The 15198-nt window shown below is 42.1% G+C and overlaps 1 protein-coding gene across 4 annotated transcripts in view; it reads right to left on the bottom strand.

Annotated features, from left to right (window-relative positions):
• The window catches only part of slc13a3 (solute carrier family 13 member 3), a 64632-nt gene that overhangs the window by 39704 nt on the left and 9730 nt on the right, over positions 1-15198 (bottom strand). For 3 of the 4 annotated variants that reach the window (XR_009514137.1, XM_059980845.1, XM_059980843.1), the window contains exons 2-5: positions 5473-5738; positions 4485-4663; positions 2691-2748; positions 1568-1750 (exon numbers count right to left, since the gene is read on the bottom strand). Coding sequence is in view for 3 of the 4 variants with exons in the window: in XM_059980845.1 (XP_059836828.1) it covers positions 1568-1750; positions 2691-2748; positions 4485-4663; positions 5473-5738 (686 nt within the window). In the remaining variant the exon portion in view is untranslated. Of the gene's footprint in view, positions 1-1567; positions 1751-2690; positions 2749-4484; positions 4664-5472; positions 5739-11025; positions 11123-15198 lie in introns of all 4 variants that reach the window. The other variant, XM_059980844.1, reaches the window with a different exon arrangement.

The following is a 15198-nucleotide window of genomic DNA, read 5'->3' as shown; positions in this document are numbered from 1 at the left end:
GTTAGAAGCTGCAGCTGGATGCACTTCTTGCAGTTTTAGTGGTCAGGGCTACCAGGGGTCTCCCTGGCTTCCCACATCCCACAAGAGCAGCATTGCACATTCCTACCCGGTAACTCTACTATCCTAGCTGAGCAGATATAAGGAAGAGAAGGAAAAAAATCTTGAGCATTTCTTCCCTCTGCTTTCTCTGAGTGAGATCCCTGAACTTTCTCTGAGTCCTTAAAGTGAGATAATTGGCTGTGGGAACATCTCAATGGACGGGCAAGTGGGTTTTTGTTCAAGAGCCCGCTGGTTGAGGGGTTGTAACTATTCTGGAACCTGGTGTTGCGAGTCCTGAGGCTCTTGTACCTTCTACCTGATGGCAGCAGTGAGAAAAGAGCATGGCCTGGATGGTAAAGATCTCTGATGACGACTTTCTTAGTTACTCTGAAGGGTGTTTGTCCTGAAACATTAACTCCTTTACTCTTTCCCTAGAGGCTGCCAGACTTGCTTAATATTTCCAACATTCTCTAAAATCATTTAAATAGTAGAACACTTTCTGCACTCAGTGACTTTCATTGCACCCGTGCCTACAACTAATGAACATTGAATTTGATTTTGAACGATGGAAATGAGAGGGCAGCTTCCATGTGAAGTGTTGAGGGTTCTGGAATTGATCCGTGAAGGCAAAGTGAAAGAGAAGGTGGAACAGAGATACGAATAAAGTAGGATGGAAGTAGGCATTTTAAATACAATCATCAGCAAAGACAGTAGGGTTTGGAGGTTTGCGTGCCTCAATGACCCGGAGAGCTATGTTGGCTGGAGTCAGAGCTTTATGCTTTGGCACTTGGTAGGGTCACCCATGCCAAACAGGTCAAAGTGTAGAAGCCAGACTAAGAGCGGTCAACTGATCCTCTAGGTTTGGGGTTTCAGCTCAGGGATAACAACCCTGACTGGTCAAACAAAATTGTTATGGAAATGGCAATGAAGAATCCTTCTACATCTGAGTGCGATGGAATCCCTGAATCTCCACCTGGGATTTGTGTGACTGACAGGCGTGAAAACCAAGAGGAAGCTACTGACATGATGAAGACCGGCAGGGATGGAGGACCATCGTTGCTGCCCGAATCCCCAGCTGCATAATGGACAGTAAGTACACACAGTCATGGTAAGTAATCTCAGGTTACACGTAACATGGGTTAGAAGCAGTGATTTGCTTCCTGTCTGTCTGCCATTCTATTTTATTTTTATTTAGTGATACAGCATAGTAACAGGCCAACCAGCCCAATTAACCTGTGACCTATGACACCCATGTGACCCATTAACCTACTGACCCATAAGCCTCTGCAATGTGGGAGGAGACTCAGTGTCACTGGGAGAGCATACAAGCTCCTTACAGAGAGCAGTGGGATCAAACCTTGGTTTGCTAGCACTGTAATGGCGTTACACCAACCTCCACACTACCTTAAGCCAAGCCTCAGAGAAACACCTACACCACCATTTCTCTGATTCACCACCTCCACAGTTCCCCCAGGCAGAGGGATAATGGTTTGTTAAAGCAATGTTGAAAAGTCCACTTGCACCTTACACTTTCAGCTGCCCGACCAGAATCAGGTTTGGTGTGGTCCCGGTGAGCGTGGCAGTTCCTCCGATGCTCGCAGCGTAAGGGATGCAGATAAGGAAACCTTTCCACAGGTTCTTCTGTTCTTCTTCTGCCTTCTGTTGCATCAATGTAAACGTGGCGTTAATGTCACGTTTCTCCGGGGCGTTGCTGGCAAAAGGAAGTGAAGGCAAGGTATACACTCAGCCATCCAGTATCATTATGTGTTGTGTCATATGACATCATCATTATGTGCCACGTCACATGACATAGGTGATCAGGGTCCTATAACCATAATTGTTCTTGGCAAATTTTTCTACCAAAGTGGTTTGCCACTTCCTTCTTCTGGGTAGCGTCTTTACATGACAGGTGTCCCCAGCCATTATGCAAATAGAAATAATTTGTAGCTCAGGTGGTTGATGGTTGGGTTGAGCTCTTCGATCTTGGCTGAAATGTTGTCCAATCAGCTGATTGAGAAGTATATAAAGACCTTACTTTCAAAGGACACACCACAATCAGTACACTGGTGTCTCCTTGTATGGTGACGAAACGTTTGCAAGTAAGTTGCCAAGATTGGAGAACAACTCAACCCAATTATCAATACCCTTCAGAGGTTGTCTGTCTAGCGTCCATGGTCATATTACCTGGACTTGCGAAATGCACCAGCTGCTCATCTGACCATCCACCACCTGCTCCCTAATACACCTGGTGGCCACTTCATGAGGTGCCCCTGTACATTTGCTTGCTAATGCCAATATCTAATCAGCCAATCACGTGGCAGCGACTCAATGTGGCCACTGAGTGTACGTTCCTGTCAACATCTAACCAAGTTCCTGAAACATTGTGAACCTGTTGCTTTAGAACTAAAAGATTACGAACCCAGTAAAATATTTAGACTGATCAGAATATATTTTTCTAATAAGTAGTTTAGAACATTTGTGGGCAGGAAGGGTAGATAGGATTAGGCTTGAAAGTGCACTGCAAGTGGAAGATAGACCTATTGGAACTGGAAGGGCTGTGCGGCCAATTCCCCTCTTTTTCGTCTGTCTGTTTATTTTTAGCACACTCAATCTCTGTAGAAGGTTTATGTGCAAAATCTTCTGCAAAATACCTGTCATTAGAAGACAAATGGATCCCCTCATTGGGCGGTGGTTCCTTTGAAGTATTATCTGGAGGAAGAAATAAAAGAGGTGAAAACAACATTACACAAGCACTAACTCAGTGTTATAAAACAAGTCTCAATGTCATATAGTTTGACAATTTTTAACCTTGAAATTAAATTTTCACGTCACCCGTCAGGCAGCGTTTGAGCAGTCTGGGAGCAAAGTTCAGAGAGGTGTTAATTAATGTCCTGTGTGCCACTGGTCTTGGGAAATAAGACTTTATGTGGTGAGCTTTTTTATTCATCGATTAAATGCGATCAAAGTCAAGTCAAGTCAAGTTTATTATCATTTAACTATATACATGTATACCATCAAAGGAGACAACGTTTCTCCGGACCAGGGTGTAAAGCACTGTGGTACACATAACACACAATCGCTTAGGAAAGTGAGGATAAAATTACAGAATAATTATGCATAAATAAACAAAGTAAAGTACGTAAGTTAAATATTGTTAAGTACAAAATAAAATTAACCAGTGACACTTCGAATACGATGCAGCAGGGAGTTCAAAAGCCTAAGGGCCTGGGGGAAGAAACTGTTTCTCAACTGTTTTTACGCATCGGAGTCTCCTGCCTGATGGTAGAAAGTCAACAAGGATGCTGGATGGACGGATGGGATCCTTAATAATATTAAGGGCCCTGCGTATGCAGCGCTTCTGATAAATGTCCCTGATGGATGGTAGGGAGACCTCTAGGATCTTTTCAGTTGTTCTCACAGTCTGTAGGGACTTGTGGTCTGATGCTCAGCTGCACCCATACTGGATGTGGATGCAACTTGTCAGAATGCTCTCAATGGGGCTCCTACAAAATTCAGTTGGGGTGGTGGTTCATGGAATTTCACTTGCCTCAGTCTCCTTAGGAAGTGGAGGTGCTGCTGTGCCTTCTTGTTCAGGGAGATGATATTAAGGGACCAGGTGAGGTCGTCCGTGATGTGAACTCCCAGGAACTCGGTGCACCCAACTCTCTCTACGGAGGAGCCATGTATGTGCAAAGGGAGATGGTTCGTCTGCACCTTCCTGAAGTCCACAGTGATTTCCTGGGTTCCATTTGCTCCTCTTGGGGTGGGCCATCTGGCAGCCATTGCAGCACTAACCTCTGGATCTCTTCACATTTAGCTTCAGCCTTTCATCTTCTCCCTGCTGGTGATAATCAATCGCGAACGGAACATTTTTAAGCCTCTTCAGCACCCGGTGCTCTGAATGTTATTGCTTTGCTCTTGGATGTCCGCCTGCGGCCTGTTCACAGTTTGCTTTGTAACACTTCTTTCTGTTCAGCATCACTTACAGAGTTACTGAGTCACAGAACAGCAGGCCCCCCTTGGGCAAGGTGTAGCACCGGCTTAACCGCACCCTCCCCATCACAAGTCCTGGTTATGTGACCACTGACACCAGGCAGACAATCTCTGAAGAGTATTGATAATAGCTGGGGTCACCCGTCTTGTAAAGACACTGCTCGGAAGGCAATGGCAAGCCAGGAAAAAATGGCCAAGGACAATAAAGGTCAAAGACCATGATCACCCACGTCATATGATGCGGCACATAATGATGATGCTGAGACTGTGGTAGAATCTCGAAGGAAAGTAAGTTTAATATCGGACTGCTGTCTGGTGTAGACACAGTAGGCCAAAGGGCCCACTTCTGTGTGGCATCATATCGGGAGACACAAGGACTCTTGTGAAACCAGACTGTAAGTTGCAATGCAGTAAAATCATAAATATCAATGTTTTAAAGTTTATTGGGCTACCTTTACAGTGCGAGTCTTCTTCACAATTGTCCAGCTTCGCAGACTCACAGGTAGCTTGCATGCTGCAGAATAAGCTTTGGAGTACTGCCCTGGCTATTGGCATCATCAGGGCAGTAGTGGCAGTGTTGCTGAGCCACATTGACAGTAAACCTGTGGTGATCATCATGCCCAGGATTAGCCTACAAACACAACACAACAATAGCACTCAGTCTTCGCCACAGTGCAAGAACCCTTAGTTTAAATGGTCACGGATCCCTCAATGTCACCGCACGCTGATAAGGTTGCTTAAGAAGGCGCATGGTATGTTAGCCTTCACGAGTCGGGGTATTGAGAGCCACAGGGGTAATGTTGCAGCTCTGTAAAGCTCAGGTGAGAGCACACTTGGAACATTGTGCTCTGGTCTACTCACCTCATTACAGGAAGGATAGGGAAGTGTTAGAGTGGGTATAGAGGAGACGTAACAGGATGCTACCTGGATTAGAGCATGTCTTGTGATGATACAGTGCAATAATTATTACAGAACGATTGAAACAACTCCAGTTTGTTAATCTGGATTCAGCAATAGTAAAACTCTGATTTATATTGGCACTTTGCACATTGGTTGTTCAACCTTTCTTTGAGCAGCTTTTCATTCGATTGTTCTACTGTGAATCCCCGCAAGAAAATGAACCTCAAGGTAGTATATGGTGATATATATTTGTTAAATTGTATTTAGTTATTTAGTAATTCAGTGTAGAACAGGCCCTTCTGACTTAATAAGCAAGACCAACCAGCAACCCTAGCCTCATCTCAGGGTGATTTACAATGACCAACCGGTACGTCTTTGCACCATGGGGAGGAACCGGAGCACCAGGGGAAACCCATGTGGTTACGGGGAGAATGTACAAACTCCTTACAGATGGCGCCAGAGTTGATCTCCGAACTCCGACGCCCCGAGCTGTAACAGCGTCACGCCAACCGCAGTGAGATAATACTTCGATCTCCTTACCTTGCCGGAGATGACCCCACAATGAGGAGGACAGATAATGCTATTCGCCGGTGCAAGTTCCACTCTTCTACGGCCAACGCCATGATTAGGCCACTCATGAAGAGGGCGTTGGTATCAAGGAAGTACTGAGGACAAACCGTACTGGACGGCAAGACCTCCAGGAGAGGAAAGAGACTGATGGGCAGCAAGGACGTCACTGGGATTGGTAGAGCCTCTGTGCACCAGTACGTAGCCATCAGGAGAATCACAAAGAGACATCGTCCCTCCTGGAAAAGATGCAGATTCATAGAGTTGTACAGTCCCCTTCCACCACAACCACCAGGTTCAGGAGCAGTTATTACCCTTCAACCATCGGGCTCTTGAACCAGTGTTATATTCACTCACCTCGACCCTGAACTGACCCCATAACCTATGGACTCTCTTTCAAGGGCTCGACACCTCACATTCTCAGCACTATCTATCTATCAATCTAGTTTTTTATTTACTTGCACAGATTGTCTTCTTTTGCAAATTGGTTGTTTGTGAGTCCTTGGTTGTGTGCAGTTTTTCATTGGTTCTATTGTATTTTTTTGTCCTGCTGTGAAAGGCCACAAGAAAATGGATCTCACATTAGCCTATGATGATATATACACACTCTGATAATAAATTTACTTTGAACTTTGAACATATCAATTGTGACCAGGACCGCTGGGCCTCTGTACCTCCTTCTTCACCTGGTCCTTGACTTCCTCCTTGGGAGACCACAGTCTGCGAGGAGTGGTATTAACGTCTCCTCTGTGCTGACAATCAACACTTTACAGTGTTAGTGACCTGGATTCAATTCCCATCATTGTCTGCAAGGATTTTGTATTTAACATGGAAATCTACTGCACATTACAGGTCCTTTGACCCACAATGTTGTGCCAACCATGTGGGCTTCCTTTCTCCCCCACATCCCAATGGTGTACGAGTTAGTAGATTGATTGGTCACATTTGTGCAATTGGGCAGCACAGGCTCATTGGGCCGGGAGGGCCTGTTACCATGCCGTCTTTCTAAATAATAAAATAAACCTCAAGGATGTGTGATTCAGCCCTCGCCTCTCTGCACTCATGGCTGTGTGGCTCGGCACAATTCCAACGGCATTGACAAATTTGCCGACGACACCATTGCTGCTGGCAGAACCTCAGATGGAGGTGTGCAGGAGTGAGGTAGATCAGCTGGTTGAGTGGTGTTACAATGACACCTTGCACTCAATGTCAGCAAGTCCAAGGAATTGATTGTGGACTTTGGGAAAGGGAAGCTGGGAGGATACCAGTCCTTACTGAGAGGCCAGTGGTGGAAGGGGTGCGCAGTTTTAAGTTCCTGGGAGACAACATTTCAGGGATCGGTCCTTGGCACAACACATTGATGTAATCATGAAGAAAGCCTGCCAGCAGCTATATTTTATTAGGAGTTTGAGGGTATTTGGTATGTCACCAAGACTAGTAAATGTCTACAGGTGTACCATGGCGAGCATTGTAACTGGTTATATCACTGCCTAGCCTGGAAGCTCCAATGCACAGGATTGAAAAAGACCACAGACGTAACCAGTTCTGTCCTGGACACAAACCTCTCCACATCGGAGACATTTTCAAAGGGCAAGACATTCCCTCTTCTTATTACTGTCACCGGTACTGGAACTGGAACCTGAAATCCATTTTAGGAACAGCTTCTTCTGTTCCACCATCAGATTTCTGAGTGATCGATAGCCACTACGTCACTATTCCTCGATCACACTATTTATTTATTTATTGGTTTGTTTTATTGTAATTTATAATAATTTTTTGTCTTGCACTGTACTGCTGCCACAAAACAACTCATTTCATGACATATGCCAGTGATAATAAACCTAGTTCTGATTCTCCACCATTCCCATTTGCCTGAATTTGGCCCCAATATCTCTAAACCATTCCTATCGATCATCTGTCTAAAAGTCTTCTATTCACCTTAATGCAGCAATTGCATTTTTGCAAGAAACACACATTCGTAGTTCTGATAACTCACGTCTTATGTCTAGGTGGATGGGGCAGCATTTCCATTCAACTTTTCAGACTAAAGCCAGGGGAGTTTCAATTCTTATAAATCCAAATGTTCGTATCTGATGCAAATGATCGTTTTATTATTGTCTTGGGGAAATTATACAACACACTGGTAATCTTGGCTAACTTACATACTCACAATTCAGATGATGTGGAGGTTTTTGATCACTTATTCTCTCTATTGCCTGAGCTGAGTTCATATTCTCGCATATTGGGCGGTGATTTTAATTGTTGATTAGATCCAGTTTTGGATCAATCGTCCTCTATTCCTAGATTACCAAGTAAATCTGCTCTATCAATTCAGTCTTTCCTTTTTAATTATGGTATCTCAGATGTATGGTGTTTTCTTCATCCAAATGTGAGAGATTATTCTCTCCACATGTCCATTGTACTTTTACTAGAATCTCTCCATTTCCGCACTTCCTTGATATTTGCCTAAATCGATTGTTAATCCGGTTATCAGACACTCTCTGAGAATGTGGGCTCAGTTCAGAAAATATAATGGTCTTCACGGTTTCTCTCTCCACATGTCCATCGTACTTTTACTAGAATTGATTTTTTAAATTGATAATCAGTTGATTCCATCTGTTTGCTCTTGTGACTATCGGAGTATATTGATTTCAGATCACACCCCAGTCACCCTGTCTATAATTCTTCCTGGTTTCCCCCAGATGAATAACCATTGGCGTGTTGATCTGACCTTGTTGTCGGATGATGATTTTGTAAAATTTATGGAGGACCAGATAACTTTAAAATACTAACACATCATCTGAAACCTCAAGTCAGGTTTGGGATACTATGAAAGATACCTAAGGGGTCAGATAATTTCATATACTGTGAATTTGAACAGAAAGACCCATAAAGAGTGATTAGATCTGTTTAATCAAATTAAAGCAATAGACCAACTATATGCCCAGACTAAAAATCTGGAGCTGTATAAGAAACGAGTGGAACTTCAAACTAAGTTTGACCTTATTTCCACTCACCCAACTGAACAACAACTTTTGGAGAGTAAGAGCCGGTTTTATATCCATGGTGATAAATCTGGTAAACGTTTAGTCAGCCAACCAAGATGCTTTAAAGTTAAACAACATATTACAAAAAATTCAAATGGAGAATGGGAATATTACCTTGAATCATTCTGAAATTAATGATACATTCCAGAACTACTATTCTCGACTTTATACCTCTGAATCCCCAGACGATAATATTTCTGTTGAGCATTTTTTAAATAGCTTAAACATTCCCACACTTTCTCCTGATTTAAAAGCAAAATTGAATGCATCATTATCACTAGAGGAAATATCATCAGCTATATTTGTACTACAGTCTGGGAAATCTCCTCGACCTGATGGGTTCTCAACAGAATTCTATAACTCATTTTCCTCACTGCTTTCGCCTCAACTAATGTTAGTTTTAACTGAATCGTTTAAACATGGTAAATTGCCAGCATGATAATGAGGCATGTATCATTCTTTTAGCGAAAAAAGGTAAAGATCCAATAGAATGTTCCTCATACAGGCCGATTTCTTTGCTAAATGTTGATGTTAACATGTTGGCTAAAGTTTTGGCCTGTAGATTGGAGAACATTCTACCTTTAATTATTTCTGAAGACCAAACTGGTTTTATTAAAAATCGTCTCCCTTTTTTTAATATATGGTGTCTATTTAATATCTTATACTCACCTTCAGCTGCGATTCCTGAATGTGTCATTTCTCTAGATGCGGAGAAAGCATTTGTTCACGTAGAGTGGAATTATCTTTTGCAGTTTTAGAAAAATTTGATTTTGGACAAAGTTTTATTACGTGGATTAAATTGTTATATTCACACCCCACTGCTTCTGTCTTGACTAATTCTCAGCAACCCCAACCTTTTAATCTTAAATGTGGCACCTGGCAAGGGTGTCCTTTGAGTCCCTTACTTTTCGATTTGGCTATAGAGCCATTGGAGATTATGTTTCGAAGCTGTGCTGAATTGATGGGGATCTGGAGTGGGGGGCGGGTGTTGAGCACAAAACTTCTCTTTATGCTGATGATCTTTTACTTTTTATATCAAACCCGATCTCATTATCCTTGTTTTCACTCCTTAATAATTTTAGTCAGCTTTCTGGATACAAACTTAATTTACATAAGAACAATTTTTTTCCAATAAATAGAGAAGCACAATCATTAGAATTTCATAACCTCCCTTTTTAAATAGTAAATAATCAATTTATCTACCTTGGCATTACAGTAACAAGAGATTATAAGCATCTTTTTGCAGAAAATCTTACTAATCTTTTAAATCGTACAAATCAGAGTGGTCACCCTTGTCCAAGTCTTTGATAGGTCGAATTAATGTTGTTAAAATGTTCATTCTTCCTAAATTTTTATACTTATTTCAATCTTTACCAATTTTTACTTCTAAAGCTATTTTGATTCATTAGATTCTATTATTTCATCCTATCTACGGAAGGACAAAGGTCTCAGACTAAATAAAGCTCACCTTCAAAAACCTAAAAGGGTAGGTGGTATGGCCTTGCCCAATTTTCGTTTATATTACCGGCAGCCAACATACACTGTCTTATCTTTTGGTCTTACTTTTATAATCAGTCTGACTGCCCAATATGGGTGGCAATGGAGTTGAACTCTAATAAGAATCTCCCCAGCTCCGCACTTCCTTGCCATTTGCCTAAATCAATTGTTAATCCGGTTATCAGACACTTTCTGAGAATGTGGGCTCAGCTCAGAAAATAGAATGGGCTTCACGGTTTTTCTCTCTCTAGTCCTATTCTACATATTCATCTTTTTCAGCCTTCTATACAGGATTTAACATTTATAGATTTGCACAGAAAGGGCTCTAGGTGCTTTGAAGATCTTTTCATAGACAAGCCCTTTGCAACTTTTGAACAATTCTCTGTAAAGTCTGGCCTACCTAACACTCACTTCTTTAGATAACTCCAAATTAGACATTTTACCAACCCTTTAATACCAAACTTTCCTGAGGTACCTGTTAAAAAATGTTGTGGACTTGTTTCTTTGTATGAATGCATTGGGTAAAAGTTTAATTTCTACTATTCGAGATAAGTTAACGCTGTTGAAGTGAGCCCCCTTCGACAAAATTAAAACTGCCTGAGAGCATGGTTTAAATTTTTCTTTGTCCGACGAAGTTTGGGATTCAATTCAGAAGTCAGTTAATTCAACTTCTCTATGTGCTCGCCACTGCCTTTTACAGTTCAAGGTGGTACACAGGGCTCATATGTCTAAAACTAAATTATCGTGGTTCTATTCTGATATTAGTCATGGGTTGTGATAAGTGCAAAGGGGGCAAGCCCTCTCTCATTCATATGTATTGGGCTTGTCCTAGTTTGTAAAAATTCTGGAGAGATGTTTTTTCAACTTTATCTCACATACTTAATTGCTATTTGGAACCTAACACTCTGATTGCTCTTTTCGGTACTTCAGGAGAAGCTGACATGCATTTGACTCCGACTAAATGTCATACATTGTCTTTTACCTCTCTTTTGGCCAGACGCGCAGTCCTTCTTAGGTGGAAAGATGCTGCCCCACCCGCTCATGCTCAATGGCTCAGAGATATTATGTCCTGCTTAGACCTTGAAAAGATTCATTATTCACTTCTTAATTCAGATATAAGGATGCAAAACAACACACACAAAATGCTGGTGGGACACAGCAGGGAGAAGTACAGTCGACGTTTTGGGCTGAGACCCTTTGTCAGGACTAACTGAAAGAAGAGATAGTAAGAGATTCGAAAGTGGGAGATCCGAAATGATAGAAGACACAAGGGCAAGGGATGAAGCTGAGTTGGAAAGTTGATTGGCAAAAAGGATACAGAGCTGGAGAAGGGAAAGGATCATGGGGCGGGAGTCCTAGGGAGAAAGAAAGGGGGAGGAGAGCCCAGGAGGGAGATGGAGAGCAGGCAAGGAAAATAATTAATAAATAAACAAACAAACAAACAAATAAATAAGGGATGGGGTAAGAAGGGGAGGGAGGCATTAACGGAAGTTAGAGAAGTCAATGTTCATGCCATCAGGTTGGAGGCTACCCAGCCAGTATATAAGGTGTTGTTCCTCCAACCTGAGTGTGGCTTCATCTTGACAGCGGAGGAGGCCATGGATAGACATATCAGAATGGGAATGGGACGTGGAATTAAAATGTGTGGCCACTGGGAGATCCTGCTTTTTCTGGCGGACCGAGCGTAGGTGTTCAGCGAAACAGTCTCCCAGTCTGTGTCGGGTCTCACCAATATATAGAAGGCCACACCGGGAGCACCGGATGCAGTATACCACACCAGCCGACTCACAGGTGAAGTGCTGCCTCACCTGGAAAGTTCCAGAAGGTGAGGGGACCTTTCCTTGAATATTTTCATAACGCCTGTTTAGATTAAGGGTGCATCCCTCCCTTTTTCTCTTTTGCATTTAAATCCCTTTCTTTCAGCTTCTTACAATTAAGATTTTTTTTTGATGTGTAAACATATTATAGTTTAAGTAGTAGGCCATTGACCTTTTTATAAATACAGCTCTGATAATAGTTCTGATTAACTTTTTTATATATTGTAAGGTTGGCTTGGAGTTGGGTAGTGGGAGGGTGGGGTGGTAACTAACTTTACACAATTCTACTATGGGTGCTTTGCTCAATTGTTATGAAATGTACTTTGATATGTTTGTTTTGCACTGTATAAACCTCTTTTTTTTGTTTTGTTGCATTGTAAAAACTCATTAAATTTTTAAAATATCTTCTATTCATAGCACATATATTAAAAATTAAATGGTTGTATTTGATACTAATAGGTATAGAAGGGAGGTTTTCAATCCAATTTGTCTCTGCCTGTTCTTTTACAAAGGTGGCTAAATAACCTAATTCCTTTGTTTTTTCATACCATTGAGCAGGAGTTGCAGAAACCTTAAGTATCACACCAGTAGGTTCAAGAACATCGTCTTACCCTTGGGTGGTGGGATGGAGATGCATCTCTGCCAAAGGAGGTGTAAGGTGCTCCTTCCCTCCACTAGCCTTCAGGCCACCCTTAGGCACCTGCTTAGCCCCAGCCACTCCACCCCCTTCCCGATCAGGGTCATATGAAACCATGGGAGCAGGTGGCGGATGGTCGTATGAGCAGCTGGTGTATATCACAAGTCCTGGTAAAGTCAGGCAGACAATCTCTGAGGAGTATTGATAATGGCTGGGGTCACCCGTCTTGTAAAGACACTGCTCGGAAGAAGGCAATGGCTAACCACTCCTGTAGAAAAACTTGTCAGGAAGATTCACAGTCATGGATAGAGAAAAGTATAAGAAAAACGACGTAAAGGGGGACCCCACAGGCAACATCAGGTTAAAGACAGAAGTAATACCATAACTGCCCACGTCATATGACACAGCACATATTGATGATAATGGCTGCCCTTCAACCATTCAATTCTTGAACCAACTGGTGCAACCCTGATCACTGGAATTTACTGACATCATGACCACTTCAATCACTTTGCACTAAAACATATTTATTCTTTTTCAATTGTGTTTTCTGGAAAAGAATTGAGTTTTATTTATGTTTTTCATGTGAGTGTTGCTTATATCGTGCTATATGACTGCAATGCTGCTGCAAGTAAGCATTTCATTCCAACTGAGTACAGATGTACCTGGATATATGATAATAAACTCGACTTGAACTTCAAAAGCACTCAAAGTTCAAAGTAAACAGTACAATCAAAGTACATCTATGTCACCATATACAACCATGAGATATATTTTCCTGTGGGCAGACTCAGCAAATAGTAACTAAAACAGGATCAGTAAAAGAAGACAACAAACTGTGCTATTCATTTGTATTTAGCAAAAAAATAACACTCTAGTTGTTATCCATTAAATTATATATCTAATATTCCCCAAAATAATGTATCTCCTTCCAGGCCACCCTTGGGAAGTCAGTGGATAACATTTTTTAAGCCAGAATCAGTCTGAGTGTAGCCTCCTGTACTGCCTTCAACTATAACGTAGAGAATTGCAGGTAGGTTGTGTTACATGGGGAAGGAGATGTCAATAACTTGTGGAAAAAATACTATATGATAGAATAGCACTGATTTAATCTGGGAATAAATTCCCATAATGCATGAAAGTGCAAGTCTACAATTGGAATTGTAAATAATTAAAAACAAGAAGCATTAACTTATCCAAGATTAAATTGCACCGTACATTTTGAAGCTCTTAAATTACCAACAGAAGACAGAACCTAGAATAGTACACACTGGAACAGAGTTCTTTGGTCCAAGTTGTATGTTGCCGACTATGATGAAAATCCAAACTAATGCCATCTGCCTGAATGTGGTCTATATCCCTCCATCCCCTGCCTGTACACGTGCCTAAGTGCCTCTCCAACATCATAATATAGCTGCTTCCACCACCTCCCCTGGCAGTGCATTCCAGGATAGAAAACTTGTCTTCTAAATCTCCTTTAAACTTCTCTCTCTCACATTAAAGTTACATCCTCGAGGATTCAGCAATTCCATTCTTGGAATAAAATCCAAAGTCAAAATGTAGCATTAGGCCATTTGGCCCATTGAATCTGCTACACCAATCCATCATGACTGATTTATTATCCCTCCAAGCCCCAATTCTCCCTGATAAGACCAGAAAGACCACACATTTCCTGTATGCAATATTTCAAAACATCTCTTACATAAGAACATAAGAGATAGGAGCAGGAGTAGGCCAATCGGCCTCTCAAGCCTGCTCCGCCATTCAACAAGATTGTGGCTGATCCAATCTTAACTCTAGTTATCACCGAATCCCACAAGGCAACAGTGCCAACCAACAGGGCACCATGCCACCCATTTTATTTTATTATTCATCCCGCCCAAACCCATGTGATCACCCGGGGGAAAAAAAAACGATTTGCCAATTGAGGAGAAAAAATCTGGAAAATTCCTCTCCGACCCATCCAGGCTATCGAAAACTGGCCCAGGAGATCACATGGCTGATCTAAACCTAGCCTCATGTCCACTTACCTGCTCGCTCACCGTATCCCCTAATGCCATTTTTATCCAGGAAAATGTCTATCTCCGTTTTGAATTTATTGAGTATATTAGCTTCCACAGCTCTCTGGGGCAGTAAATTCCACAGCCCCACTACCCTCTGAGTGAAGAAATTTCTCCTCATCTCAGTCCTGGAACGGCATCCCCTTATTTTAAGATTATGCCCCCTAGTCCTAGTTTCACCCATCATTGGGAACATTCTCCCCGCATCCACCCGATCAAGCTCCTTCACAATCTTATATGTTTCAATAAGTTCGCCTCTTATTCTTCGGAACTCCAATGAGTAGAGTCCCAATCTACTCAACCTCTCATCATACATCAACCCACCCATCCCCGGAATTAACCTAGTGAACCTTCTCTGCACTGCCTCGAGAGCCAGTAAGTCCTTTCTTAAATATGGACACCAGAACTGCACGCAGTACTCCAGTTGTGGTCTGACCAATACCCGGTACAACTGCAGTAAGACCTCCCTGTTCTTATACTCCATCCCCCTATCAATAAAAGCCAGGATTCCATTGGCCTTCTTGACCACCTGCTGCACTTGCATACTAACTTTTTGAGTTTCCTGCACCAGGACCCCCAGATCCCTTTGCACAGAAGCGCTTTCCAGTTTCTCTCCATTTAGATAATAACTTGCTCTATTA

This window comes from Hypanus sabinus, chromosome 9 (genome assembly GCF_030144855.1).
Source record: "Hypanus sabinus isolate sHypSab1 chromosome 9, sHypSab1.hap1, whole genome shotgun sequence".
NCBI classification, from domain to species: Eukaryota; Metazoa; Chordata; class Chondrichthyes; order Myliobatiformes; family Dasyatidae; genus Hypanus; species Hypanus sabinus.
Note: the sequence above shows the minus strand (reverse complement) of the source record. Positions and strands in the feature narration are given on the sequence as shown.